The sequence below is a fragment of the Trachinotus anak genome, unplaced genomic scaffold (assembly GCF_046630095.1).
Source record: "Trachinotus anak isolate AG129_WGS33_773 ecotype Australia unplaced genomic scaffold, CSIRO_AGI_Tana_v1 ptg000003l, whole genome shotgun sequence".
NCBI lineage: Eukaryota > Metazoa > Chordata > Actinopteri > Carangiformes > Carangidae > Trachinotus > Trachinotus anak.
In genome coordinates, this window is record NW_027273854.1 from 24,774,749 (window position 1) to 24,796,186 (window position 21,438).

Here is a 21,438-nt window from a genome sequence, read left to right on the forward strand (position 1 = left end):
GCTGACTCCAGGATGGGTTTTTGGAACATCTCCACCACATTTAATTTGCTCTCTCTTTTTTTTTTTTAATCGTTGTTTTTTTGTGACAGAAAAAAAAAACAAAACAAAATAAAGACAACAAAAAAAAGTTAATCCTACAAAGAGACATTTTTTCTCAGCTCTTAAAATTTGCTAACTCATAAATTCCAAATAAACCAAGTCCAGTAGTTGTGACACTGGAAGCAATGCATACATGTGTCAGTCTTTCTCTCCTTGACTAATAAAAGGGGGACAAGGGTGTCAGGTGGGGGGTGGGGTTGTGGGGGTGTGGGGGGGGGGTATGATATGCTGGCGGTCATATATAGTGAACAGGTGAGGAGGGAGGTGGGTGGACAGGCCCAGTCTCCCACGCCTCGACGATGAAGTCTCTTTGTGACAGTCTCACAGTCTCAAAGGAGGTCGGGGGGAACGCAGGGGAAGGAAGCGAGGGAGTGAAGTAGGACGCTGCCGGGCCAGCTCAGCTCCTCTCACTCCAGCAGCCAGTGGGGCTGCCACCTGGGCTTATTGGTCCTTAACGGGTTTGTTCTCCAAATCTTCTTCCTCCAGCTGCTGGAGTGACCGGGCTTGGGTGGGGGGGGGGTGGGGAAGCAGTGGTGTCCTCTCAGCTAAAAACGAGGGTGGGTGACAGGGGCGGGAGCAGCAGACGGTGTCTCAGGTTTACAGGACTGAAGTGTTCGAGCATAAACAAAGACAGCAGGTGTTTGGGAGAGTTCCCCTCTGGTCATCTTCCACGGAGAGCCGGGTCTGAGCTTCTCTCTCACGGCCTCGTTCTTCATTACTCACACGACTACCACCGTCACTGTGTACGGCCGAGAAACTGACAGTGTTGTACTATTCACTGCAAAAAGACGCCAAAGACTCCAGACCAGTGGGACCATGAGGAGGCTGTGACGAGTGAGGTCGCTCCGAACGGCTAAAAACACTTTTTCCTTCACATGCAAACTTACAACACGTTTAAATCATCCTGAGGCCTTGACCCTGCTTCTTTTAGGAGACTAAAAGACCCAATAATTAGGTTTCAGTGTCCAGTACAGAGCTCGCTCAGGTTTACTGGTACTTGAAGACAAATTAGACCTTACAAAAGTCCTTTCTTTTTTTTTTAATTGTTTGTAAGAGACGATTAAAAAGTGTCACCTGGCTTTTAGTTCTCTTTGGACGGTGCTCAAACCTGGCAACACCACAACACGCATGAGCACAGGATCTGCACCCAGCTGCTGATCCGAAGAGGTTCATTATATATAAAGATGTTTTGGATCGAGAGCAGGAGAGAGCGTCTCTCCCTGCTAAGCTAGGCTAACCACGTCACAGGTTTAAAGCTGCACTAGTTAAGATTTTTTTACAGTGACAGTGGATCTAATGACTGTAGCTGCGTAGTCGTTTGACTGAGTCTCGTTGTTTTCATTTTCTCCTGCGGACACATGGGTGATTTCTCTCCTCACGTGGAAGCTGACCAGCGTTCTCCCAAAACCTGATGTCCGTGTGAACCTCAGTGGAATGCATCAACACCTCTGCTTTCAGTACAACCACACGCTGGGCAATGAGAGGAGGTTTGATGGTTCGTTTGTCCAAGTCACAGAAAAAAAAAACAGCACATTTTCCACATGCTCCTCAGGTGTGTCGACAGCTTCAGTCCTCTGATATATCTGCCTCACATCATTGACGTGGAGTAAACAGGGGAAATATGTTTCATGTGAACTGATACTTTAAAATGAACCATTCAGTCTGATGTGAGTCAGTCTGTTGAGAGGAGAGCGGAGACGCTTTGAAGACTGTGTCTGATATGAAAAGCCCAGACTGCAGCTCGGAGATGAGTGTTGATGATGATGATGATGATAATTGTGTCCTACTAGACAAAGGAAAAGCTTCAGTGTAGGTCTGGTGTCGAGCTGTGGGGAATTATGGGAACTGACTGATGCTGGTTTCTGGCAATAAGCAGGTTCTTAGGGGGAAAAACTTTGGGGTCATCAAGACATAAAAAAAAGAAGACGACGGGGTGGGGGAATGGAGACGGTAGGAGGGTGAAAAACCCAGGGAGGGGAGGGGGTAGATGATAACTGCTGTGCATCTCAGCTGTGCATGTGCTGCAGTCCCAATGAATCCAAGGAGAGGAAGAGGAGGACGAGGAGGAAGAGGAGGTTTCAGCTGTCAGCAAGACAAGAGTCTGGACGGATATGAGAGCGTTTGACTGTTCATATCGTTCATATAGTGATGGACTCAACAGAGAGGGATGAGGGTGACCAACACGTGGAGGAGGTGCCGGGACAGCACTGGTTTTGGTATATTGGTTTTGGCTGCGGATCGGTGGATCGGTCAGGGCTGAAGGGTGGATGGGTGCAGGACTGCGGGGGCTCCACTGAGAGGGCTCTGGGGGTGGGGGAGTGGGGCTCTTGTCATGCAGGGACTGAAAGGTCGAAGAGGTCTTGGCGAAGCAAAGTCCTCGTCTTAACTGCCGTAATGCATGGTGTTGCTGGGGATGACCATAGGTGAGGCCATGGAGATGGCGGCGCCCCCCATGGTGAACTGGTTGGTGACGGGATAGTAAGTACCGCTGCTGCTCGGGCCCGACTGCCCCGTGGTGGCTCCTGAATGGAAGAACAGAGCGTTACCTTCAACATTCACACTGAAGCTGACTGAGTGGTGAATTTCTGCTGTGCTGCACAAACTGACTTTATTGTTCGTTTCTGTTCAGGTGGACGTACCCTGGACGATTCCTGTGCTCATGATGGAGCCCATCCTGGAGTGGGTGTGGTTTACGATTCCCGTGTTCACTGTGGACAGAGGAGAGCACAGTCAGCGATATGTGATATGTTGTTTTCTGTTTGTTCTGTTAGCGTTGAGAGCCCCTCACACCCGTCCCATCAGTCATGTCATCGCAGTACAACCTGTAACTGATGCCAACCAATCACAGAGCAGAGACGGAGTCTCATGAAAAAGTGTGAGTGTGTTATCTGCTGGAATATTCTGTAAAATTTAATTAAATATTCCTCACAAATACTGACAACAACTGAAATCTCAGATATTTCTGAAGTGCTGACAGAAGAAGCAGCTTCAGGTGAAGTGTGAGGACTGAATAAAGCTGAAGTGTCGGTAGAAATGAAAGGAGCTGAAGTGTCAGCTCAAAGTGAAGACCTAGAATAAATGATGTGAATACACACTGTACATACACATAGATATATGTAGAGGAGGTGTAGCTGTTTTCTGCTGACTGCCTTTCTAAATGTGCTGAAACACATCAACTGATTTGTCAGCCGATTGATTGGGAATAAAAAAAAATTTTAAAAAATCAATACATGAGCAGGTTCTTTTCGCTGTTTTTACCATTTAACTTATATTAACAAATCACATCAACAAATCATATCATTGTATTTTCTGTTTCAGGTATAAGTGACTCTGCCGCTCAGTTCAAATATTGTTTGTCTCATCCCAAGGTACAAAGTCCAGCAAACAGAGCAGTGACCTGAGGGTTGGGCTCAGCAGCAAGGCAGACTGCACAACAAGTGACAAACATCACATATGGCAGGAAATATCGCAATATTTGATACTATTGAACATTGGCCCAGACCTGTGACAGCTGTCTCTGCTACACTTTTTCCACCAAAGTTAGCAGGTGTAAGTGGGTTTTAAACCCGCTAATAAAAACACTTTTCCACTGCCAGCCGAGTTTGCTGTTCTGTTTGGACTCAGGACAAACACAACTGCAAGGAGTGATGTCATCACTGCACTTACAGAACACACACACAGACGCAGTGGAGGAAGAGTGAGCTGCTCTGCAAACTGGTAAAAGCCAGTTTAAGTGTCGGAGCCTCCATATGAGATGTTTCTGTCGCTGATTTTGGTTTTTAAAACTGTCAGAGCTGCAGCTCACTCTTTTACCCCTGAGTGCAGTGTAGTTGCTGGTTACACAGCAACATGCTGGACAGGTGACAGTGTCTGTGTGCTCCAGGTATCTCCCAAAGACGTTACAGCAGGAAAAGAGGCAAAAATTAGTGGGTTGACCCAGGTTTTGTGTTTATATCAATGCTGATCAGAGCCGATCGGAGCCGGAGCCAATAAATACCCCTGTCTACTGCAGAGCCATTTGACCCAGGTGTGAAAGCAGATTTTACCCTTTTCCACTGCAGACCAAACCCTGATGTTAATGGGTCTTAGTGGGTTTTTGACCAGTGGAAAAGGGGCTTAAGTAATGAGTCTAAAACTCATGATCCTACAGAACGTGTTGTTTGACCAAGTTGTTCTTCACCCTGTCGTTCAGAGCTGCAGAGCTCACTGGACTTGAACATGAACAGCGTTGCTCTGCTATTTTCATGCTCACTCTCCTGTTTTCTTCGCCACAACATTTAGTTCGACAGGACGCAGTCATGTCAGGGGGAGTGTGGGTCCTACCTAGAGGGATGAGGTTGTTGTGAGACACCGCCGAGCCGCTGCCAATGACTGTGCTGAGGTCATAAGCTGCAGGCATCCCTGGAGGGGACAGACAGAAAACACAGAAATAAACATTTACCCCCCACTGTTTGGAAAAACTGGAGAAATATGAAGCTGTTTGTTGTCGCAGCGACATCAGCAACATGAGCTAGTAGAGGAAATACAAACAGAACCATGTTAATATTACACTGCTGTTTAATGTCAGGCTGTGTGGACTGTGTCTGAAATGACTGACTGACTTCACTGACATTATGTTTGATTGAGTTTTATCTGTCTCACAGAAGACACAGGTCTGTATTGTGTATAAATATATATTAGACATAAGGAAAACACACACTGACACTAACTCTCTCTGAGCAGTAACTCCTCTCTGTAGACAAATCTGACAGGAGTCAGATATCAGCCACTATGGACCCAGTAACAACCAGACGTAACCGATACACACTGAGCACATTTGATTTTGTTTATTGAGAAAATGATGCACAAAGCTACTGATGCCACTTATTTAAAGTGGAAATGGTTTGTAAGGTAAAGAACAGCCTCACACAGGTGAAGTGATTTAGTGTAGATATATAGAAGAGTGTCATTACATTCAGTGAAGCCATGTGGACAGAAAGAAGACAGTGAATGCAACACTGATCACTGCTGCTCACAGCAGCTCAGGTCTGTCACTGATCACAACACCAGTGGTTCCAGAAACCTCAGGATATAATGAAAATGTCAGTTTACACTTTAACTTACACAGAAAGGGACAATCATCACTCAGTGTTACCCGACATCCTATGTTTCTTACAGTCCTGTAATAGTCATGAAAACCCCTAACAGCTGTTTACCCCTTTGTAAACATGTGGATTTGTTTCATCTACCAGTGTTTGTATGTGTGTTCACCTGATACAGCCATCCCCTGACTCATGCTGTAGGCTGCCCCCGTGTTCCACATATTCTCAGATGGGGAGGTGTAGTGTGAGCCAGGAGGAGGGTTGGGGGTGGTGCCTGTGTACCTGCAAATACATACACACACCAGTCAACATTAGAGAGACAGACAGCAACCCCCGTCGCAAGCCCTAAATAACACCATCTACATACAAGTGTGTTTACTGGGGTCAAGAGACCAACTCACCTGAAAAAGGGGTTCTTCAAGTCCAGGAGATTGCTGGACTTTGATCCTGTCTGGTCCACCTGGGCAACAATACTGATGTCGTAGCTTTGTCTGTGGGGGAGGAGATCAGCGTTGTGTTATTTGATAAACTGATGCACATCAGATTACGTGAAATTCACATGTCGTTTTGATCCAGACCGTGGCTCTGGGGGCTTCAGGGAGTAGTTCAACATTTTGGGAAATACACTGATTTGCTTTATCGCTGAGACACAGATGCACCCCTCACGTCTCTGCGCTACATATTAAGCTACAGCCTGTTAGCTTAACTTAGCACAGAGACTGGAAACAGAACAGTTAGTGCAGCTCTGTCCAAAGGAAAATCCACCTCCCAGCACCTCATGTCTTTATTTAATCTGAACAAAAACCAAAATGTAAAAATAACTCTGTGCTGTTACGGGAAGGAAAAGTGCCAGACTATTTGTTGACCAGGCACAGTAACTTCCTGGAGTCTTGCCGTCAGTGTGAGGTTGCCAGGCAACCAGCAGAGACTCCGACTAAGAAATGTTCTGGCAGAGTGAAGCTACAGTGAAGGCGTTTACATCAGATTACATAACAACACAGAGATAAAATATCAGCATTTGACTCCTCAGAATGAAACTAAAACAGCTACCAACTTCAAATATCAAGACAGTTTTACATTTCATTTCTATTTGATACAGTTGGATGGTGGCCTGACTCTGCCGTGGTTACCATGGATATTTAGAAACTTTGAACATCGAGTGGCTTTGTTGAAGTGGGAGTTGCCATGATCTGTGCTGCAGCTGTGATGTGTACCCATGAAACAGCTGTAACAGCTGCACCACCAACATTAATCCTTTGTACTGGTTACTTTTTTCTTTTTGCACGATTAAATGAATGTGATTTCTATGTACTCATCATTCCTATTTCCTCGTTTCTATTCCTTTTCTTTCTGAAGGAGCCAGTTAAAGGAGCAAAGTTTTTATTTTAAAACGCTACACACATCCTCTCTCCGCTCTTTCCTCAAGCTCAGCTCTCATTGGCGCTGCTGCTCTCCCTCGTGTCCTTTGACCACCTGTGGTTCGTCCTTTAGACCTGGCACCACAACATCATATGAAATCATCATCGTCGGTCTGACAGTCACCAAAGAAAATAACCTCCCAGTCACATAATCAGACTGCAAGTTGAACCTGTGTGGAAAACATTACTCACCGATCCATGCAGGTTTGGCAACATGTCAACAACTGTGTTGAGGACAGATTCACTCAGGCTAACGTTAGCTCATGGTGATGGTTGGCTGTGGGGCCACAGGGATTTGTCCCAGGGTCAGTTCAGCCATGGCACAGGGGAGAGGAGGGGGGAGCAGAGACCAAAGGGTGCAATTCTGTTGTTCTTATGACAGGGGTGCACATCTTTTCCCCACTGAGCATGATGGGACACAGTATTAAGCCTCTGACTTGAAATAAGCACAAATGGACGATGGTGCCAGAGAGAACTAAATTATTAGACCTGTCCCCAACTGATGATTTTCCTGGTCAGCTGTTGGTCCCACATTTATGATATTAATTTAATTAGTTAAATATATTGTTTAGTGAGGTATCAGAGGATGGTTTGAGTCCAGGGCTGAGAATGAAACTCTAAGTTACATCATTAACACTGTGCTACATTACAGAGAAATACAAAACTGTAATGATGAGCCTTTGAAATATCAATTGAAATTTGTGCACACAGGAGCGAGCCACCGCTTAACGACACCAGCAAAAGCTGGAATGATTCCAAATGTGTTGGAGCGACTGGCAAGGACAGTGTTAGAGCGAGCGGCCGTGCTACGTGGCTAAAGTTTGGCTACTTACATGTTTCAAATGATAAACATTTGAGGTCAGTGAGTGACAGGTGAATGTTTGCCTGCATCTTTTTCCTGCCTGACAGAACCAGTTTGTCATAACTGTAACAGACAGACAGGTGGTTTGATATTTGAAGAAGCGTCTCCCCTAAGAGCTGCCGTAGGGCAGGATTTGTCTGAGTCCTCCCTGTGACACGTGTTAGGAAAATAGAGAAGTTGCTGCTGCTGTTCATTGAATGTCTCTGTCCTGTTTGTCATGTTATTACTAAATATGCACAGTTAGCTGAACCCGAAACTCTCAGTTTCATTCATATCTAATAACCACAGGGATCAGCTGTGTAAACAACATCTGAGTGACCGAGTGTCAACACTTCCTGGGGATTTTGTTTCTTTTTTTTGCTGTGACCAACCGACCAATTAAAACTTGTTTGACTAAGACTCTTCTCATGGACTCACGTTTGGGGGCATCCCTATAAATTCTGTATACGACTAAAACGGCCTTCATACCTTTTGTTGGCCACCAGCAGTGCAGTGCCGGACAGAGTGTCCCCAGCCTTGGTGAAGAGGGGAGACTGCAGCAGACAGCGCACCTGGTACCAGTGGGTGAGAGGCTCTGTGGGTGCCGTGGACAGCCATACTGTCATCCTGCGGGAGGGGCACAAGCCGGGGTGTGGAGTGAGAGCAAGACACAATTACGTGGCACTAATTAAATGCATTTCTTAAGATTCAACACACTCCACATGTCCGTATGTCTTTGAGTGACTGACTTACACTGATCCCATGAACGCCACATCAAACCAGAAAGCGAGACCGTGGACCAGACCAGAGTGCATCATGTGGAACTTAAAGGGAATCTCTATCCTGTGGTCCAAATGAAAAGGTAGGAAAGAGGAATGTTAGTTACACTTGACACATACATTCATTATAATTACTCACACACACACACACACACACACACACACACACACACACACACACACACACACACACACACACCTACCTGTAAAGATCTTCTTCTTTGGCCTCCAGGAAGTTGACTGTGTATTTGACTGACTTGGCCATCAGAATACGGATATCAAACGTGTCCTGTGGAGGGAAATTTAATCTCATCATACAAGACTGAAGCTCAACAACCAAACAGGTAGGACAGGATCCAACCAGATGAGACCTGGTAAACACACTTGCAAAAGTATCATGAAGCAAAAATAATCAGTCCATGAACCTGCAGCAGGTTAGTGCCATCAACCACAGAGCATTTCTAACCTGAGGGTTACCTGACGTCAAACTGAACTAAACTGCATTTCTGGGCCACAACCAGAACTCAGTCCTTAGGTGAGAACCTAATACACTGACTCTTTCAGATTGTACATTTGCCCTGCACAGACAGTTAATTATCTAGTAAGTGTACACTCCAGTGCGTGTGTGTGTAGTGGATAACGTACCACGATGGGCTGCCGGAAGTACTCATCCACAGCTGCCCCCCGCAGGGCGGAGAGATCTACACCGTGGAAAGAGGGCTGGTACCTGAAGGCCAGAGGTAGGATAAATAGTAATGAAAATGTTGAAAATTATAATTTAATCATATATTTGGCTCAATCTCAGAATAATAAACATTTTAAACCAATCAAGAGTTGTGAAGCTTCAGGTGAAACTGACTTAAATTAATCACAGCACAAATCCTGCATGCAACTTCTTACAGAGTGAAACAAACCAGCTTCATCTGTGCTGATTAAGTTTCATCTGAATCAGAGAACCCAAGTTATTCATACATTAAGACATGAAGCAAGTGTGATGTTTCAGTGTCACATTTTAACATCACTGTATAATTACGATGATCATCAAACTTTCCTGTGAAACAACAGTTCCAGTCGAAACACAGTAAAAACACTTCATACACATCAGATTCATCTGATCTAAACAAACTGAACAGTGAACTGTGTTTGCACCTGAAAAATATGAACAAAAAACACAGTGTAACAACATGAAGATCGGCAGGTTGGTTATTAAAAGCTGATTGCAGATCAGTCTGACTGCAGTGTCAGTGTCTCTTCATGTATCTCTACCTCTTCGCTCTTATGTAACAGTGATGAACCACAGCACAGTTAAAACGTGGGACAAACAGCCTCCCACTCTGAAAACTGACATACGCCACAAATGTCTTATTTCTTGTTTTCCTCCAATGGTCAATGAATGTAAAGGATGCATCTCACAGACAGCGCTGAGCCTGACCTGTGGGGAGGCTGTAAGTGGCCTGGGTTCAAATCCCCCTCAGTCCCTTTGCTGCATGTCATCCCCTCTCTCGTCCCTAACTTTCCTGTCTCTCTGTCACTGTCCTGTCATATTGAAGCCAAAAATAAAATAACTTAAAAGGTTCCCCTGTAGAGTTCTTGAACTCTACTGCGCCCTCCTGCCTCCAGAGTGCCACCATCAGACCTGCCCCAAAGAAAATGCATCCTGCATGAACGCTGGCCCCATGGCTTCAAACAAGGAGTGTTATACCAGGATTCTCTTCATCGACTCTGCTTCAACACGGTCAGACCATAACGACTGATTCAGGAACCAGAACGTCTTGCTCAGCATCAACAAGACCAAGGAGACTCTGTTGGGTGCATCACCATGGTGCACCACAGCAGTCATCAGCCTGAAGAAGGCAAATCTCCCCACCCTGCTGCTCTACATCTCCTACAGAGCACTGTCAAGAGCATCTTATTTCATCATTACTGCCTGTTTGAGAAACTAAACAGAACCTTCCCAGGACAGTGAAGACAGCTGGGAAGACCACTGGTGCCCCCCCCCCCCCCCCCCCCCCCCCCGCTGGAGATCTATCATGCATGCTGCACCTGCCGAGCCTACAGCTCCCTCCCACCTCCTTCACACACCACTGACAACCCTTCTCATTCTTTTAAATCGCTTGTACTTGCCACTTAAGAACCAATCTGTTCATATAAGTGGTAGTTGCAGGAGGCCCCCTGAGTGCAGCAGAGCAGACTGGAAAAACTGACGTGGCTCGAAGCACTGGCTCCACTTTAGTTACAGCTGGTCCCTCTGCTGCCTTCTCAATAATGTGCATCCAAAATGATCCAGGTTTTAAAACACAGTGAAGGACCAAGCTCCAAAAAGCCCACAAGGTTCTTAAAGGTTCAGGTTGTAGGACACTCCAGGTCCTGAACTTCCCCAGCCTCTTCCCCTCCTCACCAGAAGTTGGCCTTGGTGAACTGCTCCATGTAGAGCTGCTCATCTGTGAAGGGGGCCAGGTGGACATCGCCGATGGTGGGGAACATTTTACCTAAAACACACACACACACAGACACAGACACAGACACAGACACAGACACACAGACACACACACACACAGGAGGTGAGTCTAATGTACTTCCAACACACTATGAGACGACGGACTGTCTGCTGTGCTCCTCACCACTGGGTTTGAGGAACTTCTTGGCGTGCAGGTAGCTCTCCAGCATGCGCTCGTTGAACAACATGTAGCCCATCGGCTCTGAGATGATGATGTCAACCTGCTCCGGCAGCGTCACCTCCTCCACCTTCCCCGGGATGACGACCACACGCTCCCCTAGACGGTTACTGTTCACCAGCACCTGTGAGGCAGAGGATTCCTTTACTAGGCCTGGAAATCCTACTTTCATCGAAGGTGGAAGTAACAAGTTACAGTTACAGTTACTCTTACTACTGAAGCAAAGTTGTTTTTGTGTAGCTTAAGTATTTTAGTTAAACAGATGAAAAGAGCCAATCAAAGAATCAGAGCAGAGAAGAGAACCAGCTCCGGAACTTAAGTGCAATAAAAGCTTCAAATGAGCATTAAAAATCCATCTAGAATCAAAGATGGACACACGTCTGCACAGATCCCTGCACACATCCTGTGATGACAAAATTTCCATCATGCAGACCCGACTTACTTTGTACTTTTTACACAAGTACTTTTACTTCTTCTTAAGTAAAACGTCTTTGCCCACAGTGCTTTTACTTGAGAACAATTTCCAGTACTCTCTCTGATTTTAATGATGGTTAAGTTTTGAATCACAATGGTCATGGTCACTGATATTTACAATAATCTGTGTGTGTGTGTGTGTGTGGACCTCGGCGTGCTGTGCCATGGTGCTGGCCTCCACGGCGTAAACCTTCCTGGCTCCAGCTTGAGCTGCAAAGAAAGAGAGGATCCCCGAGCCACAGCCGACGTCCAGCACCACCTGGAGAACACAGACCGGGGAAAGCCAGTATTAGGCAGGATGAATAATCACATCTCTAATGATAATGAAATGTTCTTTTCTCAATTCAAGGAAAATAACGGAAATGTGTTTAATTTTATAAAAATAAAATAAAAAGTGTTGCTCGAGTTTCCCCTTTTCTTCTTTTCTGTTGACTCAATTTCACATCAACCATTTTTATAACGAACTAACAGTCTCAACACATCTTAACAATGGAACAGCTTTAACACATTGTCACGTGACCAGTGCTGTGAAGGCTGGAGAAGCCAACGCTCCAAAATGGTTTATATTATATATAATTTATAGGTCACAGGGGTTGTCCGGGGTCCAGACCTGCTGGTGACCTGCACCTGTGAGTGATCTCAGCACTAAGTGATGGGCGGTGGGATACTGTGGTGAAAACCACTGCACGATACCGTCACGTCGCCCACCCCCACTCTGTGGGTTAAAAACTTCTGTATGATTCATTGCATCTTTCCGTTCTTTAATCACAGCAGCATTTTGCCCTTCGGTCATTAGGAACAGCTTTAAACACTTTTGTCAACACTTAATGTGAAGTACTTCATTTAAGGCAAAGCCCAGCCTTTATTAAAGGGTGCATGTCTGCAGTGGTCACCTTGTCCTTGAAGTCAGTGTGGTTTTGGAGAATAGCCCGTTGGTAAGTCCCTGTCCGAACGTAATCCTGCATCATGTTCTGTTGCTGGGAGAGGTAGCCATAAAACTGCAGGGAGACGAGAAAAACATTCATACACAGATGTTATTTTTTTATCATATGAAGTTAACCCATTAAGACCTAAGGCGCCCTCTAAAAAAAATCTCAGCACTGTTTAAAACAACCTCCTGAAACCTGAGGGTTTTCTGACCTTCACTAAAACCTTTATTTCTCAGCCTCTGCATCTGATAAACATGAAAGAAAACCATTCCAGAGATAAAACATTTGACTTTTATTGTGAATCACTGCCTTTGCTTTTGAAACTATATATGGCTGGAAAAACAAGCACATATTCTCAGTTCAACTTTTTTCTAATATTTATTGACTATTTAAAAAATGTTGAACATTAGGGTAAAGGCAGCAATTTACAATAAAACCCAGAGGTTTCAATTTATTTTTTTCATGCTTCCATCTGCTTCAGAGGCTGAAAAATAAAGGTTTTAGTGACAAGCATTGCATCAGGTCAAACTAACTCCTAGACAGCGGTGATACTGGCTCGCCGTTCGTCCTCCTCCACCTTCGACATGTCTCATCCTGAACCTTGACTAGCTAGTTTAGCTTAGCAGCTTAGCAGGTTGAAGTCACTGTCTGAATCTTGTCAGTCATTGTTTTTGTCGTTTTCATCCAGGTAACTGCTGTAACCTGCTTCACTATCGCTCCCCTCACCCAGATCATTCACTCAGCCTTGAAAAATGTTTTTGCAGCTAAAACTGCTGAAAAAAAAAAAACAAACAAAATACATTTCTCATGATGGATTTCACCTTCCTGACACGAATCTCAGCAAATCACAGTGCATTTCATCATCAGTCACGTCTTAAAAATGATGTCATCATAAACTTAAACCTTGCGTGTACGTCTCATTCGGTCTTAAAGGGAGAAGCACACATAGGTCGCCCCCGGTCTTAATGGGTTAATGTTTTTGTAAGGAGATGGAACAAAGAGAAGTCAAGAAGTAAAATCAAAGGTTTTGCACAAGTCATCCTGTTTTGCAGTCAAGAATGAGGTTACGCTGGTTTTCAGATTTGCTGTTAATAGTCATTATTAACAGAAGAAGAAAAACACATCTTGGGAGATTTTCTCCAACTGGGAACAGGAGCTAAACTGGAGCTAAACTGGAGCTTGTAACCTAAAGACAGTGTTTTCTGAGTAGTGGTGTTGAAGCATATGGACCACATGTCAACTGCTGATGGAAGTTTTTCAGTGTGGCAGGCTGCTGTCTGACAGCAGCACTACAGACAGTCAATGACAGGATGGTCAAGTTCCTGCTTTATGCAAATATAGTTGAGAATCGGCATGATCCGATTGGCTGTAAACAAGGAAGTGCTGTCTACCCAGTCAGAGGGACACCACATGTGTAGTGGCAGGCACAGGCGGGTCTCACCTGGAAGTACTGTACAGCAGAGGACTCCTCTGTTCTGTCGCTGAACACTGAGCGCTCACCAAAATGCCCACGACAGTTCTTCAGGAGATTATAAAAGGACTGAAAGTCTGTAGCACAACACAAACACACAAACATGGGAAGTTACAGGTCACACTGCGCCTGCATGACACTGAAGACAATAACACACATACAGTGGAGCCAGATCAGGTCAGTTATATGTTTTCATTAAACTCACACACACACACACACACTGAATGTGAAATGAAACCATGAATGTGAGGTTAACATGCTGACGTGCTTAAAACACATTTGAGTATGTGTGTTTTGGGTCAACAGTGTATTGTAACAGCACTACATTTTTACACTAATTGAAATGACCCCATATTGTGGTTGTTAGTACTTTAGAGATTATCAGTAAAAAAAAGAAAAAAGAAAAAAAGAAAAGAAATATTATTTGAAATACAAATATTTTGGAAAGATTTGGCCCACAATGTTCTGTGCTTCTGTACTTATCAACGTGAAGTTTCATGCAATTATGGGCATGAAGTGTGGGAAGTGTGGAGTTTTATCATTTATATTTTAGTGGGGTCATTGTACAACAAAAAAACTAAGTGCAATACTAGAAGTTGGCCTTAATTCATATAAGGCCAACTTCTTTTATATAATTTACTTAATAGTGTTTTCAATGACCAGTATTTTCACTGAGGCACATAAAGCCAGTAATCTATTCTTATACATTAACTGTCTTCTTCCATTGAAGGCTTTAGCCACGGCTCAGCAATGTTTACATGGGAGGTTAATAAGCATTAAGTTGAGGTATTTCAAACAGGCCAAAAACAGCTGCTGCAGGAAGTGGTTAAACACACACATGTTGGCTACATACATGACTGAAGCTAAAGCTGGAGATAAAATAACAACATAACTCATTCATTGCACCACAGAGTTAAATCCTGAGGTGTAAGTTTGAAAAAAGGATTTAATTTCATTTATTTCACTCTGAAATAACTGTGTGCCTTGTTAGGTTTATGCTTTATTGTTCTGATTTTTCAGTACTTCTCAACTTTAACATGACCAGAGAAAGGCTTTTAGAGTGAAGACTAATGTGTTTGTCAAGTCTGACATTATGTCAAGTAACGCTGCTGGAGCGGAAACTTCCCTGCATCCAGTACAGAGTGTGAGAGAGCTGTCAACCTGAACGTTATCCTAAACTCAGGTCAGACCCAGGACCAGCAGGGAAACACAGCACTGCTGATGGACAGCAGCTAATGACGTGACAGTTACCGCTGTGGGTGCTAAGCTACTTAGCCAGACATGCTTCAGTTTACAGCCTACATTAGAGACACTGTTTAATCCACTCCTGTTTTTGTTCTTGTGTTTTTGGTTTTGGAAAGACTCTACCACTTCAACATGTAGACAAACCTCAAGCTTGACGGGCCTGCCTGGCTGATCACAGTCACTGAGCTCTGATTGGACAATAACTATTCAGGGGACTCGTCAAAAAAAAAGGGCGTATGTCTGGGTGAGACTCATTTAACCTGCTCCATGCTCTGTAGAAGGTGTGCCAAGTGTGTGGGAAACACATGCTCACTGCCTGCATAGACTTTTGAACGCTGGCAAAGCCAGTACGGTGCTAGAGCAGGGTATTTAAAATAGGGCACTAAAGAGGAACACATGTATTTAGTTACCTAAATTCTTCACTAATGGACGTATTATTAGTCTTCCATTTTTCCAATACATGCTTGGTTACACAGGAAATTGTTTCCTTACTGGTAGCTGCATTTTTAGCATATTTCCAGCTAAAATCACGTGCAGACTTCAGAGGTGTGCAACAATGTACTTATGTACAGTGTGTAGTGGTGTTATTGTGTTGGGGCATTTCTTGTGTACCTCCAGGTGAGGAGAACTGCAGCAGGACGCTGTTGCAGCCCAGTGTGATGATGAATGACTGCTTCCCCACGCGGCTGCACTCCGTCTCCCTGGAAACCGAACACTTGAACACACTCGCCTCCTCTCCTGGAACGAAATGGAGGGGATGGAAAGAGTTAGGACCAATAGAACTGTGTGATGCATGTTGCTTAAACTTTTCTTTTTTTTTTTGATCAACTGATTTGAAAATACCCATTTGGAGTTTTAACATGTCTTCATTTTTTTTCTGCAAAGAGACTGTCTTCTTGCTGCTTGTCACACATTTAACACAAGCTGCTCCTGTGTGGGAGAGCTGAATACAATGCAGCCTCACATGCTGGCTCATAATTACTGAAATCTGGTCTTTTTTAAAAAGCTTGAAAAAGGCACATTAACAGGAATCCATATGCAACAACCAGCCTCTCATTTTTCATCATATCCTGCTATCTTCCAGGTGAGATTATTCCACACCTGCTGATGATACCGGTGTCTTCCCAGTTTCATGATTTACATTTACATTTGCATACATTTTCATGTCTACAAAAACAGCAGGGGTACAAGGCTAAAAGGATACAGCTGGTGTTCTTCTATATTTTTCTAAGTGTCAACGTATGAAAAGTGCAAAAGCAGCCATGCTGGTCAGTTTCAGTAATTTCCTCAAACAGCTGTGGTTTTTAGTCAATGTTTCTCAAAGAGGAGGAAGCAGTGTTTCCCTGCGTGCTGAATTATCATATGGTTCTCATTATTCACAACTGACCAGGACCAGCACCACCACTACCTCGGCTTACTACGGTGTGTGCAGCTAAGTGGGGATAGTGTGAAACAAAGAAGACACTACCACATACCCACAAGCAGGCACAAGCATGCACGCACAGTGGTGCAGCAGCTGGTCCATTCGCTCAGGTAGACCGGCCTGCATCTCCTCACACAAGCCTTTCTCAGCTAATTGTTTTGGCAAAGGCAGGAGAAATAAAACAGTGCCAGAATTGAGTTAAACAAGGGCGGGGTTTGATTGATCAAACAAACTGTAGTGTTTTGTGCACGCCCAGTCCCAGCACACCCACAGCGCACAGCCACACACAGAGAGGGGCCTGTAAATACTTGTATTTGTTAATGGTCCATCGGAGGGAAAAGTGCAAAACACTTCAGAGATCTTTTATGTTGTTATGAGAAGTGTAAAAATATTTCTACCCACAAATTAGACTGTGGCAGGCCAACAGGTAGCGGAGGGGTAAAGTAAGGGCAGGATCATTAGTGATAAACCGCGAAACCACAGGGATACGTGGGTGAGAAAAAACTTGTAGCGTGACAGCTCGAACCAGAGTCTTAAAGGAAACTTTTCAAGCATCTTGTGGAATCCACGTCACAAAGAACTGAGGTTGTTTTGGGGGCAAAGGGAGGAACTACCCAGTGATTCAGAGCTCAGAGTTGATTCACTTGGTGCGATGTGAGTGAAACTTTAACTGAGAGATTCTGACTGTAGAAACTGATGAGATGTGATTTTTAAGTTTTAAGTTTTAACAAACTCAAAAAAACTGACAAGCTAATCTTTTCTAGTGGTACTTTTACAAGTTTGACACACATGGGGTTTGTGTATCGCCTCAAGGAAATAGCCATATTCATGCACTCTAATGTGCAACATGTCATGAGCTTTCATCTGCTCTGTTGTTATAGTCAGTGAATTCAGAGTCTTCAGACCAATTCACTTTCTCTCTCTGTTATGTTTCAACCTCCAGCTAAAATCATTTGTTTTCATTTATTCCCTCCTCAATCTTCACTCAATAGCCCAAAGTCACCAAGCAAAAACAGGATTTTAAAATGTTTTAAAAACGGAAATATCACACTGACATAAGTTTTCAGACCCTCTTCTATGACACTCGACATTTAGCTCAGTTTCCTCAAATTTCTCTTCATCATCTTTGAGATGTTTCTACACTTTGACTGGAGTCCACCAGTGGTACATTCAGCTGATTGGACACACGCCTGTCTATATAAAGGTCTCAGAGCCGACAGTGTGCATCAGAACAAAAACCAAGCCATGAGCAGGGAGGAGCTGCCTGCAGAGCTCAGAGACAGGATTGTGTCAAGCAGATATGGGGAAGGCTACAAAAACATTTCTCCTGCACTGACAGTTCCCAAGAGCTCAGTGGACTCCTTAATGGAAGAAGTTTGGAACAACCAGGACTCTACCAAGAGCAGCCGCCCCAAAGGGCATTGGTAAGAGTAGTGACCAAGAACCTGATGGTCACTGTGGCTGAGCTCCAGAGATCCTGTGTTGAGATGGAGAAACCTGCAGAAAGACAAGCATCAGTGCAGCTAAAGGACTCTCAGCCTGGGAGAAACAGGATTATCTGGTCTGATGAAATCACAATTGACTTGTTCGGCCTCACCAATAAGTGTCATGGCTGGGGATGAGGGACTCGAGGCTGTAATCGCTGCCAAATGTGCTTCAACTGAGCAATGAGTAAAGTGTCTGAATACTTATGTCAAAATTGGATATTTCAGTTTTTACTTTTTAATAAAATAAAATTTTGTTTTCACTTTGTCATTAAATGTGAAGAAAGTGAAGGAGTCTGAATACTTTCTGAATGCACTGTATTACCACACGGCTGCAGCTGATCATAACTACATGCACATGTAAAATATGATTCCTCACAATCAAATTTGATACATTTACTCACAACTCTGCAAACTGGACTGAAATTAATATTTACTAGATGTACTTTCTGTGCGCTCGAAATGCAAAAAAATGTATGTTTTTGTACCTGCTGTCAAAGCGCAGTGGGTACGCTAAAGAATAGTGAGAGACAACCTGGAACTTCAGGGCTCCACAGATGCATTCATGTACCACAGTGAGAGGGTAGACTCAGTCCTTGTTATCCTTTTTGCCTGTGGCTACTATTCCTGGCTGCCTGCAGACTTTGTCAAGACTGACTGCTGTAGTTTGGTTGATGGACAACTTTTAGTGCAGTTGATTTAAATACTTTTATTGACTTCAGGTTATTTCTTACTCTGGTTGCTTTCAGTTTTCATGATACAACAGACATACAAACTGATGTATATTTGTTATTGTAAAAAATAATACGCAAATACTGTCAAAAAAAAAAAAAAATCACAGCAAGTTCAGTAAAACACTGAAAACTTGATTTTATAGGTCAGCTGTATCTGGCCTCCAGCTGAATCTATATGGAAAATAATGAAGCCATAGCCTAGTGTTTTATTTTCACTGGATAACTGCTTATCATGTGGGTGTGCTCTGCACTCTTGTGGTCTGAAAGGCTTTTAACACCCAATACCCAAATACTCAATACATTTAGGAGGTCCAGACCTATTATATACCAGGGGAAGATAACACTCAGAAACTCTGGCACGACTCCTCATTGTGGAGTCGGCACACAAATCTGACAACAGCATTGGTTCATTTTCACCTGTCGTCAAAGTCATGGAGTTAACATCTGATAAAACCTGCTGTTCGCCATTTTAACCAGTAACAATCAGTACTAGCTAAAAGTAGGAAGTCACTACCTGAATGTTTTGCTTTACTAATAAGAGTCATTCGCGCTGGTGCAGCCAGACAACTTGTCCAATTCACACATTATAAAAGCTCTGCAGAGCCCTGAGTTCATTCATTTCTAACTATACACCCAAACTTTTTATTTCCCCCTCTTCAACTTTTCCTCTTCAGATCCAACCACTGCAGATTCCAGTGACATCCTTGAGGCAGTTTGTCAGACTTCACACAGCTCCCTTTGGAGATGCAAAAAGTTTTACACAAGGTGTTTCACTCATGCACTAGTACTCCACAACACGTGGAAATGAGACTTTGATGTGTAAAATCAGTGGATTTCCCCTGATGCAAATAAGTTGTGTGATGCATTTAGAGACTTTAGAGATTATAATATTCACATAATTTTCTCTGTGGTTTCAAGTGTTTTAAGAATTTTAATGCATTTCCTGTCAAAAAATGACGGTGTATTAGTGTGTCTTTAGCTGCTTTAAAATGTGTTGTTTTTCAAGGCCTAAATTCCCACAGGGAGAACTTAAACCTTCAATTAATTTGCGCGGCAAGAGATGTGTGGTGATCCTCAGCAAACCTTCATACAGGATTGCTCAAAGATCTACAATGAATCCTTTTGTGTTAAAAAAAAAAGGGAAAAAAAGTGCGCTTTTGTTGAACTTCAGCATCACAGCAGAGGAGGCCAGCGGCGCGACTGTTTCTCTCCAGCGGGACATCCCACCGACGAACAAAAGCCGCGGAGGAGCGCAGCGGCTCTGATCCTGCGTCCACACGGGAGGGAAGAAGGCGCGGGGAAGCGTCTATTGTTCCGATGAGAACAAAGATGAATGCATAAGTAATGAGGGCCCGGTCCCGCTACGCCATCCAAAACGCAAACACCGTTTTCCCCCAAAAAAGTAAAAGCTTCAAAAGTTTATGTGTTAACCGCTCTAAGACGCGACGGGCTACCGGCTGAACACAGTGTTATAGCAGCGGCAGCCGCCGGGACCACGGCGCACAGCGGAGAGCCGGGACTGATGCCATCTGCTCTCGGCTCCAAAACAATCCATAAGCTAATTCATAGGCTAAACACCTAAATTATATTACGTGGGTCCCCTGGAGACAACGCGAAATACGCTCACTTCACAAGAATCGTATTTATGCGACAAAACAAACGTTAGTGAAGCCTCAAGGGCAAAAGATGTTAGATGCGACCGAGTGGGATGCATGCTAGCGCATCACCGCTGAAGCCAGGCTAGTGGCATTGTTTAACTAGCACTAAACTACATACTACTTAGCTGCCCTGCTCACTGCTGTGACTAACTAACCTACGCTGAATGTGTTGCGCTACATTTCTGTCGAGGTCTCCAGAGCGGAGAACATGTGTGGGAGCCGGGAGCCCAAAGTTAAGAAGCCCAAAGACCCCACGGACAACGGGAAATGAGAGTTTTAAGGGCTCCCTCGTGACGAGCAGGGGGAGGCGACGTGGTCTCTCAAGATGGGTTAGCTCCTCGGTGGCTAGCGCTACGTATGGCCAGATTAGCCGTATAAGCATTAGCACTGCATAGCATTAGCACTGGCAGTTAAGCCAGGCCGACCAACCGAGGAGCAGCTGCAGAAAAGGTCAACTCACCATTGGAGAGATTGATGAGGGCAGCATCCTGTGAGGTTTTGACTTCTAACCGGAGGGGCTGCTGCTCTGAGTGTCGCTGTATGTCTCCATTCGCGTCTCCAATGGAGAGGAGCCGCACGCCGCGGAACACCGAGACCGCCATCTTCGATCTGGAAGTCGAGACAGGTCGGTGACGCTCACATCCAACCAAGCACTGCTCTCTGCTGGAGGCAGACTGGGCATCGGCGTGGTTAGCCGCCCCAACAGCGCCACCTGGAGAGTTAGGGCGGGTATTGTGTAAACACGGGTGGCATATACAATCCTGGAGCTCTCAAAAGATTTTCATTTTACAAATTACACACACTTTTCCAAATTACATATGGATTAATTCCTGTTTTTTCCCCCCGATGTTGTGAGCGCCACAAGTGAAAATTCCCTCTTCTATCTCCTTTAGATGTGGCTGCAGGCAGAGATCTCAGAAACCGACGAAGTAATAAAGCAACCTCACAGTTAGTCGAAAACTAATTGCTTAGAGCAATACGGCAATATTAAGTATCACAATCTCCCTGCCAAATATTTAGTGAAGAAAACACCAGCAAATAACCAAAAGTGTCAAATTATTTCTATTTTGCATTTGCTTTAATGTAATGGTATTTTTTTCATTGCAAATTATAATATAGGCTTAATT

General features: G+C 44.2%; 1 protein-coding gene across 2 annotated transcripts; it reads right to left on the minus strand.

The window, feature by feature from the left end:
* Window positions 1–13: 13 nt before the first annotated feature.
* Window positions 14–20,913, minus strand: carm1 (coactivator-associated arginine methyltransferase 1). Of its 2 annotated transcripts, none has more exons than XM_071474816.1 (16): window positions 20,772–20,913; window positions 15,625–15,750; window positions 13,738–13,844; window positions 12,261–12,365; window positions 11,516–11,626; window positions 10,840–11,017; window positions 10,617–10,707; window positions 8,864–8,945; window positions 8,422–8,507; window positions 8,193–8,282; window positions 7,929–8,066; window positions 5,582–5,671; window positions 5,350–5,462; window positions 4,423–4,500; window positions 2,739–2,807; window positions 14–2,621 (listed from the first exon to the last, which is right to left on the minus strand). In XM_071474816.1, exons 1-16 carry the CDS (start codon window positions 20,911–20,913, stop codon window positions 2,482–2,484), a joined length of 1,746 nt encoding a protein of 581 aa, XP_071330917.1. In that variant the 3' UTR covers window positions 14–2,481. The 2 variants fall into 2 exon arrangements, with proteins under 2 accessions (XP_071330917.1, XP_071330918.1); XM_071474817.1 differs by having other exon boundaries at window positions 2,707–2,807.
* Window positions 20,914–21,438: the final 525 nt, after the last annotated feature.